Genomic DNA, 12816 nt, shown 5'->3' with positions numbered 1-12816 from the left:
TTATTTTTCTTGCTTAATGTTACTGGTAAGTTTCCTTTCCTCCTTAAGATGTTTATCATGCTTACTTTAAACTTTTGGTGTCTGTTCCAATAATCATGCTTCAGATTATATAAACCGTTCAGTTTGTAGTCTTTTTTTCACACTAATTGTGCTCTTCAGGTGTCTTAACTCAGCAATTTGGAAATTGCTCATTGTGAGAAATTTGGGAAAAAAATATAGAAAAGTACAATATAAATAACGAAATAAAAACCACCCATAATTTCACTTCCTGGAAATAACCAGTTGACATTTTAGTGTGTTTCCTTCCAGTCATACAATTTACATGTATAGTATATTAAATAATTGATAATTATTACATATAATTTTCTCTCTGGACTTTTACCATTAATCTTGAAGTTTTGTCAAGTTATTAAAATAGTTCACAGACTTAATCTGTAATGATTATAAAATATTCCACCTTAAGGATATATAGTAATATATTTAACTCCTGGGCATTTAGAATGTTTCCAATTTTTTTTCCCTTTAAAAAAAATCACTGCAACAAATATTTTTGTATGTAAATCTTTGTTCATATTTCTGGTTGTTTCCTTAGGATAGGATCCTAGAGTAAATGAATCAAAGAAAATGGCACTTAAGATCCAAGCTTTGTATTGCCAAATTGTCTGCTAGAAGGTTTGCACCACTTTACACTTTACAAAGGCAGCATATGATTGAGTTCCTACCATCACACCCCTCACCCTCATGCAATTTGCTAATTTGATAGAGGAAAATGGCATTTCATCATTTTCTAATTTGCATGTCTTTTTTTTTTAAACTATTGATCATTATTTGCATTTACTCTTCTGTAAATTTTGGGTTTAGGTCCTTTCTCAGTTTTTTTCTGCTCTGGAAGGCTGCCAACCAAAGCTTTCTAGCAAAGGAGATTAACTCACATGTGCCTCTAGTGGAAGACATCTAAAGTGCTTTCTGCACAGGGGACTATGTTTGTACTTGACTGCAACAAACCTCCCCCTGTCTCTACTCACCTCCCGCAGCTTGATGTCAGACCATGGTGTCAGGTGCAGGGTTGCCCCTGAGGGCAGACATCGAGCTTTTGGTGTGTTTGCATATATAGAGCATGTAGTTCAACCTTGGTTTAAGCCTGAACATCAGGCTAAAAAGAGTGTGTGTGTGTGTGTGTGTGTGTGTGTGTGTGTGTGTGTGTGAGAGAGAGAGAGAGAGAGAGAGAGAGAAGGAGGGAGGGAGGAGGCTGGTCACTGTATACATTTTAAGCACACAAAACAATTTCAGTTCAAGACAAGGTTTTCTCATGGTCTTGTAAGAATTCTTTTCATTTTCAGTGTGTCCTGTAGATAGCTGCACCCCTAGAATCCCTTTAGAGAGCCCCATTCTTCCCAAGAAGAGAGATTTCTCTTCACAGACAGCCCCTGGATGAACTACAGATAAAAAATAATTCTAGATGTGCTAATATTATTATTATTATGTGTGCTCTTTCTAGATGTGGTAATATTATTTTTAAATTCTTATATTAAAATTTAAAGTACTATATATATTTCCAGGAAATTAATTTATTAAACAGTGTAAATAAACACTAGATGATTACAGCACCACACACATGGACTCTTGAGGGTCTTGTATTGAAGATGACTTCCAAATGGAGGAGTTCTTTCTGGAATGGAGTTGTGTATATTTTGCAATTAAATTCACGATAAAAATATCTTTTGAACTTTTGATTTGGGGATGCAAAATTTAAATGTGTGTCACTGCAAACCACTGAGACCCAGAGTTGAATAAGTCTGTGTTGGTGTGTGTTGGGGCAGGAGGGCTAGTCCAGCTGAACTGCAGTAATGAAAATTCCTGAGTCAGTGTAAATAATTTTACTGTTATAAAACACAGATTTAGACCTTTGCTGACATTCTGAATTCTTGAGGATTTCTGAATCCTGCTCAGGCCACGAAATGCTTGTTTAAGGAGCTGTGTGCAAGCATAGACTGCCTAGTAAGACCCAGGAGACCACTAACATATCTTCTTCACAAAGGAATCTCACCTCCCAACTACACTGCCTGAAGATGCACCATTTGAAACTGGATTACGGCATTTTATCAACAGAATTCCTGGGTTAAAATGCATCTTGGGAGAGGTGCTAACCACTGTCAGCCAGTAATACCTTGCCTTGAACTTATTTTCAGACTACCTAACTGGTCCTGAAGAAGTAGATTGGGTGGGGGGGTAGGGGGTGGAAAGAGGCTGGCTGATGGAGTCCTGTGTTGGGAGAGGCCGCTAGAACTGGGACACGATGCTGGAACGTTCTGCTCTGCCATTGCTGCCTCCGTAACGGCCAGGGGCAACTCTCAAGAGCCTGCTTTGCTTCCTCAGCCATCACATGAGGTACCCACTTGACTGGTTGTTGTAACCTTGAAATTAGCTTAGTGGCACGTGTGAACCAACACTCATGGCAGGTAATATTACACCACAGGAGAATGGTGAAGTGGAGGGCTTGGACAGCCAGAGAAACATTTAAAAATCATCTTGGGCCCTCAAGGATTTAGGACAGGTAAGAAGGCATAAAAAGTTTTACTTTACTTTTACATCCTTTTAGGATGTAAAAAGTGTGCGTGTGTGTGTGTGTGTGTAACTAATTGTACCAAGAACTAATTCTGGCAGAGTCTTAACTTTTAAACTGAAGATATGTGCAGAGTCTGAGTCTGAAAGTCTCAAAATTGTGAGCAAGTTAAGGTGACAAATCCAGAAGGGCACAGCAAAAAACAATGGGGATCCTTTGAGGATTTCTGGAATGAAAAAGATGTAGGAAAATTAACAGACACATCTTTATTGAGTGCCTAGTGCATGCAGAGTGTTACAAAGAGCTAGGTAAGTAGAAATTCAAAAATAAACAGAAAAGGAGGAAACAACCCAATGTCCACTGATGGATGAATGAATAACCAATATGTGGTATACATAATATACAACAGACTATTATTCAGCCTGAGGAATGAAATTCTGATACGTGCTACAACATGGATGAACCTTGTAGATATTATGTTAAGTGAAATAAGCTGGACACAAAGGACAAATATTGTATGCTTCCATTTATATGAGGTAGGTAGCTAGAATAGTCAATTTCATAGAGACAGGAAGTAGAGTAGTGGTTACCAAGCTGCTGGGCGGGGGTGTGGAATGGGAGTTATTCTTTAACCCGTACAGAGTTTCAGTCTGGGATGATGTGAGAGTTCTGGAAATGGATAGTGGCGGTAGTTGCACCAAGGTGAATGTACTTAACGCCTCTGAACCCTACACTTAAAATGGCAAGTTATGGCGCGCCTACGCTCCGCTCCCAGTAAACGCGGCACGGCAGAGTGGAAAAAAAAAAAAAACAACAAAAGGCAAGTTATGTGCGACGCATATGTGAACACGCACACACCGAAAAACAAAAAACAACGAATAGAGCCCTTTTTGGCCTCCAGGCGCTTGCGTTTAAAAAAAACAAGAGAAGACGCATACAGCCACAAGAAGGGCAGCGCAGGATGAAAGAACAGAGCCAAAGACAGGCAGGGACCCCGAGGCATCGCCCACTTTAGGCTGGGGTACTCAGAAAGCACTTCTCAGTAGGCATTATAATTATCTGTTTACCTGGCTTCCCCATGGGACATAAGTCACATCAGGAACTCTCCTTTTATTGTTACGCTCTCCGAAAACCAGAATGCCTGGCACAAAGTAGTATCTCAATACAGGCGAGTGGAAAGACTCTTGGAGAAGAGAGAGACCCAAATGTCCGCGTAATTTGGAAATGCGTTCATGTTCACGTTCATGGGTAAACGCCTGGGATGCGCTAGGGGCCGGAGAGTGTAGTCCAGTTTCCCGCCCGGGAGCTTACGCCCCCAAGTCTGCCAGCCTTCGCCCACCGAAGGAAGCACCTGGACCTTGTGGAGCTCGCGGTCCGGGGCCCGAGGGCAAAGGGCTGCTGAAGCGGTGCCTCTCGAGGCTTCAGCCGCCTCCTCTGCCCCTGCGGCGCCTTATCCCCGATAACCCCGGGACGCCTCCTGGAGCGCCCAAACCGCCAGGGGAAAATATCCGAAACCTGCAGTCCAGGGAAACGCCTCCAGTTGCCGCAGAGAAGGCGACGTGGGGCCTCGAGAAAGAAAAAGTCTTGCCGCCCAAAGCCCAGGGGGAGGGAAGCCCGGGAGCCCACCTGGCACACTCGTAAAACGCCCGCTGCCTCCCGCGTTCCGGCTCGGGGCCAGCCCCGGGCCAGCTCCGCGCCGCCGCCAGGAGGCAGGCCTCCCCCGTGTCGGCACCGCCCGGCCCGCAAGAGCCCCGCCGCTTTCCGCGTCCGCGCGAGCTGGGCGCGCCGGAGGCGGGGGGCCGCCGCGACGTCCCCCGCCCACGACAAGGAAAAGTTTCTTGATCTTGTACCAGCTTGAGGGGTGGGAGGGGAGATTTCCCAGCCGAGGCCGAGAGCTGGGAGCCCATTAGGACGGAAGGCCCGCGGGTAGGGGACAAGGAAGGCGAAAGGTGGACGCGCTGAAGAAGAAACGCTTGGGTTTCCGCGCTGGGGAATTTCACGAGGGCGGAGCTAAAGGTGGCATACAAACGTGTAGCTTAACTAAAGCAAACAAAACAAGTGGCGTGCACAAACGCGAGGCTTTAGTAAAGCTCACCCAAATCTCCGTTAACGCTCTCTATCCTTGCAGCCCTTCTCCTGGATTGATATTCCGCTCTAACCTCCAGTAAATCCTAACACTTTCCCCTGAGTGGCCAGAAGATAACTTGCCACGTTTTTTCAAAGGTTTTCAGGGATGAGCTCTTAACCCTTTGGGGAAGGACCTTCGGGCAAGGTTACAAACTGCAAAGTCAATCTCCCCGCCCTCCTTGGTCAGAAAAGTCCACGGAGGTGGTAGCAGAACGGAATGACGGCTGTAACTGATCATCTAAAGTAACTAATGGTCTGCGAACAAATTCTTCCTCTCCGTTTCAGCTTTAAACACTTCGCCACACACCAACCCTCAGTGCAGCGAAAATCATGGTGTTTATTTAGATAACGACTGAGTACTTATAAAACTTAAACTTTCAAATGTAAAAGTGAACTCCTTGGTAAGGACTCATGGCTACATCAACAAAGCAATGTAATGCCTGATTAATAGTGCTGATTAATGTTGGCTCAGGTTAATGCTGAGCCCATTACAATAATTAGATGGTTCAGCCATGTATCAAACGAGAGTCAATGAAAAATTATTTAGGACTTTGAGGCGTTCTCATACATCTTCCAAAGATCTATGATGGACTTTATGGGTCATTTGTAACTATCACTGGTTGATAGCTGTCCTGAGCAACAAAAACTTGGCTTAAAAATAAGTCTTAGGTGGGGTAACAGTTTATTTTTGAGGCTCTGTAACTGATAAGGGGAGTAATGAAACGTTTGGAAACGTTAAAACTGCTTGATCCATAAAATGTAATGAAACGTTTGGAAACGTTAAAACTGCTTGATCCATAAAATGATATACACAAGGGCAGCTGATGATTGTTCCTACATAAAGCCATTGATTTTTGATCCTCAGTTCTTGTCAAGTGATCATTTTAATCAGGAAGCTAAAATTTTGAGGCGAAGTCCCCACTTTGAAATAAAAGTGTTTTAGGAAATGCAAAAATCCAAAAGGTATGGCTATGTATGAATTCCACAAACTATTAGGATTTTCCCACTAGCCAAAATAAAATCAGCTGGTGACAAAGATAGGTGTACTTAAAATACCATCGTATTTGAAATATTTCCACTACCCTGTCACCTGAAAAGGAAAACTGGGCTGAACAGAACTTGAATCTTCTTTTTAAAAATTATTTCGTTTCTTCTCACCAGTACCTATTGGAAATATTTAGTGGATTAAAAATTTTTTTTTTCTAAAGCTGGTGTGAAAGTCTTTATCATTGTAGTTTCTATTATTAAGCCTGGCTGAGTAGACATATGTGTACACGTTTAGTAATTTAAGTATTTCGAGATTACTGTGGAGTGTTGATTAGAACGTTCCTCTTACAGATAACTATAGAATCCCTTACCCCATTATGAAAGAACTTTTTAAAGTCGTTCCTAGATGCATTTTCTGGTGTGTATCTGTGTTTTCACTAAAAATTTCTATTCCTTCTCTGCATTCAATGGTTACTTTCTTTACTTCCATGAAATTTGTCAGATCCTCTCATTAGAGCAGGTTAGTTTAGCTGTCAAGTTTCTGGGGCATTCAGTTGCAGATAAGTGACTAAAACGCCAGCTTAACAGCATTTTTATTAACAGATGGTGGAAAACAAACGTCTTTGGAGAAGAACCGAAGGGGACAGGTTAAAAGGTCAATAAACAATTATTATTGTGCTTAAACTGGGGGGTTTCTCATCAGATTCGGTGGGGAGCCGCTCGCCCTATCTGGTGGATATGGAACAACCCAGCAGACCTCAGGGCCGTTCCCCGGGGACCACCTCAGAAGACGGGGTGGTAATCTCCTGGCTGGACGGCTCCGATAGGCCATCGAGTGGTCAAACCGTCGCGTCCCGGGAGTGCTTCTGAGGTTTGGGTTGAGGGCTAATTGAAGAGGAGACTGGGAACTCTTAACTCGTGCATCGGCCCTTGGTCAGACCACCAAGGGCCTGCGCGTACTTCAGGTCTCAGCCCCTTTGGTAACGAATGGTGGGGTCCTGTCTCCTCCCCCCTCTTCTCAGTTGCTGCTCCCTCCTCTGGGTGAACTTTCTCTCCCGAGCGGGGCTGCTTTCCTAGGCTTCCTTTCCCTTGCCTCGGTAGCGCTCTGACGTGCACACCATGTGACAGGCCTCCTTATGCTATAAGCAGAGGAAAGGTCCGCCCTCTCCTGGACTCAGCCCTCTCCTCGCCGATCTCTGTCCCTAGACTCTCACCCGTCCCGCATCCTCCCAGGCGCCCGACGCTCTGACTTGCTCGCCCGGGAGCCCTAGCAGCCCCTCCTCGACTGAGCCGGCGAGGGCCGCTGGGAGGGAGGAAGATCAAGTCCCCCGCCCGGGCGGGGTGCGCGCGGAGCCAAACGAGCGCGGAGGTTTTGGGGCTACCGCGGCGGCGCAGGAGTTACAAAGTCGCAGCGCAACCCTCGGCCGCCGCTGCGCAGCCCGAGCAGCGGCGGCGCCCCCCATTGTGGCGCCCCCAGGCCAGGCCAGCCACCCGGGACCTGGGCTGGGGCGCGGCGGGAGCCCGGAGCCCGGCGCCCCTATGGGCCACCTCGCCTACGCCGCGCCACAGCTATGACCCTGAGCACGGAGATGTCCGATGCCTCCGGCCTCGCCGAGGAGACAGACATCGACGTGGTGGGGGAGGGCGAGGACGAAGACGACGAGGAAGAGGAGGACGACGACGAGGGCGGCGGTGGCGTGCCCCGGCTGGCTGTCCCCGCGCAGCGGCGGCGACGGCGGCGCTCGTACGCCGGGGAAGACGAGCTAGAGGACCTGGAGGAGGAGGACGACGACGATGACATCCTGCTGGCCCCGCGGACAGGGGGCTCGCCGGCGCCCCCGGGCCCAGCCCCGGTGGCAGGGGCCGGCACCGGCTGCGGCGGCAGCGCGGGCGCGGGCGGCGGCGGGGGCGGCGGCGTGAGCGCGGGCGGCGGCAACAAGAACCCCCTGGTGAAGCCGCCCTACTCGTACATCGCGCTCATCACCATGGCCATCCTGCAGAGCCCCAAGAAACGGCTGACGCTGAGCGAGATCTGCGAGTTCATCAGCGGCCGCTTCCCCTACTACCGGGAGAAGTTCCCCGCCTGGCAGAACAGCATCCGCCACAACCTCTCGCTCAACGACTGCTTCGTCAAGATCCCCCGCGAGCCCGGCAACCCCGGCAAAGGCAACTACTGGACGCTCGACCCCGAGTCCGCCGACATGTTCGACAACGGCAGCTTCCTGCGCCGGAGGAAGCGCTTCAAGCGGCAGCCGCTGCTCCCGCCCAACGCCGCCGCCGCCGCCGAGTCGCTGCTGCTGCGCAGCGCCGGGGGCGCGGGGGGCGCTGGGGACCCAGCCGCCGCCGCCGCCGCGCTCTTCCCGCCGGCGCCCCCGCCGCCCCCGCACGCCTACGGCTACGGCCCCTACGGCTGCGGCTACGGCCTGCAGCTGCCGCCCTACGCGCCGCCCTCGGCCCTCTTCGCCGCCGCCGCCGCCGCTGCCGCCGCCTTCCACCCGCACTCGCCCCCGCCGCCCCCGCCGCCCCCGCCGCCCCACGGCGCGGCCGCGGAGCTGGCCCGGACCGCCTTCGGCTACCGGCCTCACCCGCTCGGCGCCACCCTGCCCGGCCCCCTGCAGGCCTCGGCGGCCAAGGCGGGCGGCCCGGGCGCCTCGGCGCTGGCGCGCTCGCCCTTCTCCATCGAGAGCATCATCGGGGGCAGCCTGGGCCCCGCTGCCGCCGCCGCCGCCGCCGCGCAGGCCGCCGTCGCCGTGCAGGCCTCGCCCTCCCCCTCTCCCGGGACACCGTCCGCGCCCGGGCCCGGCGGCGGCGGCTGCGCGGCTCAGGCGGCCGTGGGGCCGGCCGCCGCGCTCACCCGTTCCCTCGTGGCCGCCGCGGCCGCCGCCGCCTCCTCCGTCTCCTCGTCCGCCGCCCTGGGGACTCTGCACCAAGGGACTGCCCTGTCCAGTGTCGAGAACTTTACTGCTAGGATCTCAAATTGTTAAAAACGCTATGTTAGCGCGCTTGAGAAAGAGAAGGTAGGAATCCCGGCTCCTTTTTTTCATCTGGGTGGTTTCGTGTTTTGTTCCTTCCTCCCGGCGCGGCCCTTCCCGACCTCGCGCCCCCATTCCACCGCTTTGGATTCTCAGATGAGACTGTGTCTGGCAACTGATAGGGCGCGCTTTTCTGCTCTGCAGGTTCCTCTTATTTATGCAAAGTCGCCCTATGCTGCAGCCCCCCAACCTAGGGCGGGGAGGAAGAGGGTGCTGGTGGGGATCCGCCCCGTCTAGGCACAAGGGGCTTCCTTGACTTTGGGAAATTTTTTAAAACCTAAGCCTTTTTGAGGTCTAGAGAGTCTCAGGTCCAGGCGTTAAAAGAAAAAAAAAGGATAGATAATGTTCAAAAGAAGATTAAAACAAAAATAGTAAAGGTCCCGAAGAATGCCAGAGAAACAATAGTTTTTATTTGAGGACACTTGTCTGGTGTACTTTTTCATGAAAAGAAAAAAATGATTAACATGTTTACATAAGGGAAAAAGTCAGAATTATCATTTCTTATTTTAACCTGTGTTTTGTATCATAATAGACATGAGGAATTTTTATTTTGTACTTACTGCGTATTCTTTGCAAGGAGTATTGTAAATTTTGACTGGCAATTATTATTGTACTATTCGAATGTAAGATTTTTACACTTTTTTAGAAATAAATGCTTAATTTTCAAAGAAAATTCTCAAAAAGAATCGGCTTCAGTCATCCCCTTCTTAGTTTATTGTCTTTTCTGCTAAAAAAGTTTCCTTGTGAGATAAGTAGGAATCCATTATGAAATAGAAAAATAATATTTTCAAAGACAACTTAACAAAAGCATCATGCCTTGATTTTTCATTTATACTTTCTAAGTCAAAGCCATTGCAGGAGATCAGAAATTGTTTTTAAACGACTACAAATAAAAGTTACTTTGGTATACATTTCAAATCTTATTTGATTCCATTTTGAAGAGCATTGAGCCTACTCAAAATAAAAGCCACAGTTCTTTAAGATGCTAATTTTACAGAACTTTAAAATTTATTTTCGAGTTTCTCACTCCATTTAACTGCCACTCTTTATTAAGCACAATATTGTATATATATGTAAAAACCCTGCAACATAAGGTTATATTATAATGGAAGCAACACAAGCAAATAAGGAAATTTTTGGATGAAAAATTTACTAGAAAAAATTTAATAGAGCTGATCATTAGTTAAATAGCTTTAAAGTCATGAATAAGAAACTACATAGATAAAATGAATTGTATTTGAAAGCTCTAGTATTTAAAACTATTTTCTTTGACAGAAAGGATTCCAGTAGTTGCATAAAGAAGTTTTTATCCTAAAAGGCAAACTTAACTTTGAAATTCTAGTTTAAATGAAAAACTTAGAGTATGTAAGGGAAACCTTTAATTTTTGGATAGTATACTCTTTAAAGAATAAAAATGAAAATGCATCAGGTGTTTATACTGAACTACCTATATTTATACAATTTGGGTGATTTAGGATATCTTTTTTCAGATTTTGTTTTCACTGACTACTTATTGCAGGCAATTTATAGTTCTATGAAAAAAATGTGAAACTAGTTTTGATTACTACCGATGTTGTGGGCTTCAGATAAAACCAAGGCATATGTAATATATAATTTAAATGCTTAATATCAGTGAGTTGCAGAGGTTAAATCTGTTAATTAAAAAAAATCTGTTAATTTTAAAAAAATATCTGGACAGGTATATATCTGAAAAGCTGGAGATTTAACCTAGCAAATTAACAAAGACTTCATCATAGTCCAGTATTTTGCAGTGACGTTCATTCTTGATGCCCTGTCCTTCCCTCCCTTTTTAGGGAGGAAAAAAACTGACTCTCACGGCCTCAAAATTAAGTTCTGTGTTTGTTTTTTTCCTATGAGATATTAGGGAGAGGTTAAATAAGAGGTTAAAGTAAACACAATCACCCCCAAATTTACCACTAAATATACAGATATAAGTTGAAATTCGTTAGAACAAAACCTTATATGCAAAGTTACTCTTACCCTAGCCCACCTAAGGGAGAGGAGACATTGGAACCCAGAACGTCCAGATGCCACTGGCGCCCTGGGTGAACAGACGTCAGCAGGCCGAGCCCAAACCACACAAGCACTGCTGACGGGCCTTGCAGCCTTCTGTAACGCATAAATCTGAAATGTATATCTTAAAGTAATTAGGAAGAGAGCGAAAGAACAAAACCGTGTGTATTATTATTTGCATGATGCTTGGATGTCCTGAAACCTGGGAATCCCTGCGAATCCCTGTGTCCAGATTCCTGCATCTTTAAAAAAGTGCGGGGACGGGCTTCACCCCACAGGTTGTCAGTGCTTTTAAGAGAATGGCAAGAAGGCCTCGGCGATCCAGCGCTGGCCTCGGTCCTGGACCCGGAGCTTCCCCCGCAAGCGCATCGTGAGCCCTGATTCCTGAGAAAAGGTAAAGCAGACCCGCCTGCCTCAGTCTCGAGTTTTGCGTCCTGCGAGTTCAGCTCCTCCACTCTCAGGGTTTGGGGTTCCACCATCTTCTGTGCTGGCTCCGTGGGCCTGGCCGACAGATGAGAAAGCGAAGGCCGTGGGGCAAGTGAGGGGTGGGCCGTGGGCCGCTACGCGAGGGCCGCGGGGCAGGCGAAGAGTGAGCCGTGGGCCGTGGACCCGGTGAGCCAGGAGAGCGGGGCGCGCCCCGTCAGGCCGCCGGGCGAGCAGGTGCTGGAACAAAGACCGCCGGGCCGCCCGGCTACCGCGGCCTTTGATGGGCAAGGACGTCTCCTCCCGGGGCTCCTCATTCGCATGCAAATCCAGCTCCGGTCCCCTTTTCTTTGAAGGCAAACAGAAGGATGTTTGTGTGTTTGTAAGGACGAAGCCTGCTTCAACAAGCCTTCCTCAATAGGCTGGGTCTCGAAAAATAAACCAGTTGGACAAACATTGGCCACCAGCTCTCCTCCTCCCGACTACAAAGTGTGGATTTGCTACAACTCATTAACCCGACGCTTTTCTCCCCTTCTCCTTGTTTCTTTGCTCACCAAACGCCCCCGTAGAGCCTGGAGACAAATGACCGAAGCGCAGTTGGGAGGGAATTGCAGTTAATAGGGAGAGGGATATATTGGGGCTAATGGTTCAGGCAGCTCCCGAAGAAGGACCACACAAAAAGGAGCCTCTCCATTCAGGGCTGTGTTGTGCTGTGGAGATTTAATCTGCAGCTAGATTTAGCCAAATGTTATCTATTGCGGGGGTAATGAAGCCCTTATGGATTGAATTGCTCCTTGTACCACACATGGTGTCATGACCTTAGATCATTTCTTGGTTGATTTCTTTCTTCTCTATTGGGTAATTATTTTATTTCTTTAAAATAAGAAGCTAGCGTTTCTGCTCAACAACGTGTTTCCTCTCCATCCCCAGTCATAAGAAACTATTTACATAGATAAAATGAATTGTATTTGAAAGCTCTAGTATTTAAAACTATTTTCTTTGACAGAAAGGATTCCAGTAGTTGCATAAAGAAGTTTTTATCCTAAAAGGCAAACTTAACTTTGAAATTCTAGTTTAAATGAAAAACTTAGAGTATGTAAGGGAAACCTTTAATTTTTGGATAGTATACTCTTTAAAGAATAAAAATGAAAATGCATCAGGTGTTTATACTGAACTACCTATATTTATACAATTTGGGTGATTTAGGATATCTTTTTTCAGATTTTGTTTTCACTGACTACTTATTGCAGGCAATTTATAGTTCTATGAAAAAAATGTGAAACTAGTTTTGATTACTACCGATGTTGTGGGCTTCAGATAAAACCAAGGCATATGTAATATATAATTTAAATGCTTAATATCAGTGAGTTGCAGAGGTTAAATCTGTTAATTAAAAAAAATCTGTTAATTTTAAAAAAATATCTGGACAGGTATATATCTGAAAAGCTGGAGATTTAACCTAGCAAATTAACAAAGACTTCATCATAGTCCAGTATTTTGCAGTGACGTTCATTCTTGATGCCCTGTCCTTCCCTCCCTTTTTAGGGAGGAAAAAAACTGACTCTCACGGCCTCAAAATTAAGTTCTGTGTTTGTTTGTTTTTTTCCTATGAGATATTAGGGAGAGGTTAAATAAGAGGTTAAAGTAAAC

The 12816-nt window shown here is 46.8% G+C and overlaps 1 protein-coding gene across 1 annotated transcript; it reads left to right on the top strand.

The window, feature by feature from the left end:
• Nucleotides 1–7248: 7248 nt before the first annotated feature.
• On the top strand, nt 7249–9676 carry FOXD1 (forkhead box D1). Its single transcript, XM_024122585.1, has one exon. The coding sequence runs from the start codon at nt 7249–7251 to the stop codon at nt 8659–8661; it is 1413 nt and encodes a 470-aa protein (XP_023978353.1). The 3' UTR covers nt 8662–9676.
• The last annotated feature ends 3140 nt before the right edge of the window (nt 9677–12816 follow it).

The sequence above is a fragment of the Physeter macrocephalus genome, chromosome 8 (assembly GCF_002837175.3).
Source record: "Physeter macrocephalus isolate SW-GA chromosome 8, ASM283717v5, whole genome shotgun sequence".
Taxonomy (NCBI): Eukaryota; Metazoa; Chordata; class Mammalia; order Artiodactyla; family Physeteridae; genus Physeter; species Physeter macrocephalus.
Note: the sequence above shows the minus strand (reverse complement) of the source record. Positions and strands in the feature narration are given on the sequence as shown.